This window comes from Notothenia coriiceps, unplaced genomic scaffold, assembly GCF_000735185.1.
Source record: "Notothenia coriiceps isolate Sejong01 unplaced genomic scaffold, NC01 NC01_scaffold00028193, whole genome shotgun sequence".
Taxonomy (NCBI): domain Eukaryota; kingdom Metazoa; phylum Chordata; class Actinopteri; order Perciformes; family Nototheniidae; genus Notothenia; species Notothenia coriiceps.
Window position 1 is genome coordinate 628 of NW_011360894.1, and position 1,718 is coordinate 2,345.

Consider the following 1,718-nt stretch of genomic DNA (forward strand, 5'->3'; position numbering starts at 1 on the left):
TGTTCAGGAGGTTGATCCCACAACCCGGCCCCGGCCCCGGCTCCTGCCCCTGCCCCGGACCCGGACCCTGCCCACACCCCGGCCCACACCCCGGCCCACACCCCGGCCCCTGCCCCGGCCTCTGCCTCGGCCCCTGCCCCGCCTCCGACGTTATCGTGACGTATGCGGTTCTTGATTCTCTTCTTGAAAAACCGGTGCTTATCAGGCTCTAGCTCCGAACCGGCCCTGGACCCGCGTTGGTGTGAAAGGGGCATTAGAGGTCTTACCTGGTGAGGATGGACACCAGCGTCTCCGTGGTCCCTCTCTGAGACTCCTCCCACTCGTTCAGCAGGGACGTGAGGTCGGCTTTAGCGTCAACAGAGATGGCTGATGACATCACAGGAGGAGGAGCAGGAGCAGGAGGAGGGGGAGGACGAGGAGGAGGGGGAGGAGGAGGAGGGGGAGGGGCTTCACCTCCGAAGCCCATCGCTTCCTGGAGGAGGAGGAGGAAACAATCAATGAGGTTGCAAAGGAACTTAGATCTGAAGTTAAAGTTCAAAAGATAGATAGAAAATAGTTTTCAAGAAATGTATGAATAGCTTTGAGTTGTGTCCATGTGAGAATAGCTCAGAGCTCCTGATTCCAGCTTCTTAATATGTCAGTCATTCAGTTCCAGTTTGTTATAACAGTGTTTTCCAAAGCCTAACATTGCCTTCACAATTATTTAAAGAAATATACAACAAGGTGGAATCAGGGAATAACTCAATGAAGCGATGCATCTTTGACCTGATAAGCCAGTCCCACCTGGTAGACCCTGACTCTTTAAAATGACCCTCATGAGGACCCTTCTCTTTACTCACCCGAAGCTCTGCCAGTGTTATGGGTTGAGGCCTCATATCTCAGACACCATCAAAGGGGGGGGGAGAGATGGTATTCGACCCCACAACAGGTGTCCTCTGCTGGGGGACAGCTGCTCAGAAACACCCGCCACTAACCAGAGGAGGCGGGAAAGTACTCACACTTAAGTACAAGTACAAGAGTGGAGTAAAAGTACATGTTACTCAAGTTAAAGTACAAAACGTTAGCATCAAACTGTAGTTAAAGTAACAAAAGTAGAAACACTCAGATCTTGAGTAAAAGTAGAAGTACTCAGATCTATTACTAGAGTTAAAGTAGAAGTACTCAGATCTATTACTAGAGTTAAAGTAGAAGTACTCAGATCTTGTACTTGAGTAAAAGTAGAAGTACTCAGATCTTGTACTTGAGTAAAAGTAGAAGTACTCAGATCTTGTTCTTGAGTAAAAGTAGAAGTACTCAGATCTTGTACTTGAGTAAAAGTAGAAGTACTCAGATCTTGTACTTGAGTAAAAGTAGAAGTACTCAGATCTTGTAGTTGAGTTAAAGTAGAAGTACTCAGATTTTGTACTTGAGTAAAAGTAGAAGTACCAGAGTGTAGGAATACTCTGTTACAGTAAAAGTCCTGCATTCAAAATGTTCCTCAAGTAAAAGTAGAAAAGTATTATCATCAAAATATAGTGAAAGTAGTGACAGTAAAAGTAGTCATTGTGCAGATTGGTCCATTTCAGAATAATATATATGATATGTTTTATAAAGATTGATCGTGAAAGTGTTCTCAAAGCTGGTAAAGGTGCAGCTAGTTTGAATGACTTTGTATACTGCAGGGTAGCTGGTGGATTTACTCCAGGTGGAACTAAAGTCTGATTTAACACTTCATTATA

General features: G+C 45.3%; 1 protein-coding gene across 1 annotated transcript; it reads right to left on the reverse strand.

Moving 5' to 3' along the window:
- Positions 1-261: 261 nt before the first annotated feature.
- On the reverse strand, positions 262-998 carry LOC104958070 (leucine-rich repeat extensin-like protein 6). The gene is made up of 2 exons (XM_010785778.1): positions 840-998; positions 262-472 (listed from the first exon to the last, which is right to left on the reverse strand). The coding sequence occupies exons 1-2, from the start codon at positions 873-875 to the stop codon at positions 263-265; spliced, it is 246 nt and encodes an 81-aa protein (XP_010784080.1). The 5' UTR covers positions 876-998; the 3' UTR covers position 262.
- Between the last annotated feature and the right edge of the window lie 720 nt (positions 999-1,718).

Excerpts from the sequence above, each read along its gene's own strand:
- LOC104958070 (XM_010785778.1), bottom strand. The coding sequence starts at position 875 with ATGAGGCCTCAACCCATAACACTGGCAGAGCTTCGG. Across the intron at positions 473-839 it reads TAACACTGGCAGAGCTTCGG|GAAGCGATGGGCTTCGGAGG; the intron begins GTGAGTAAAGAG and ends CTCCTCCTCCAG.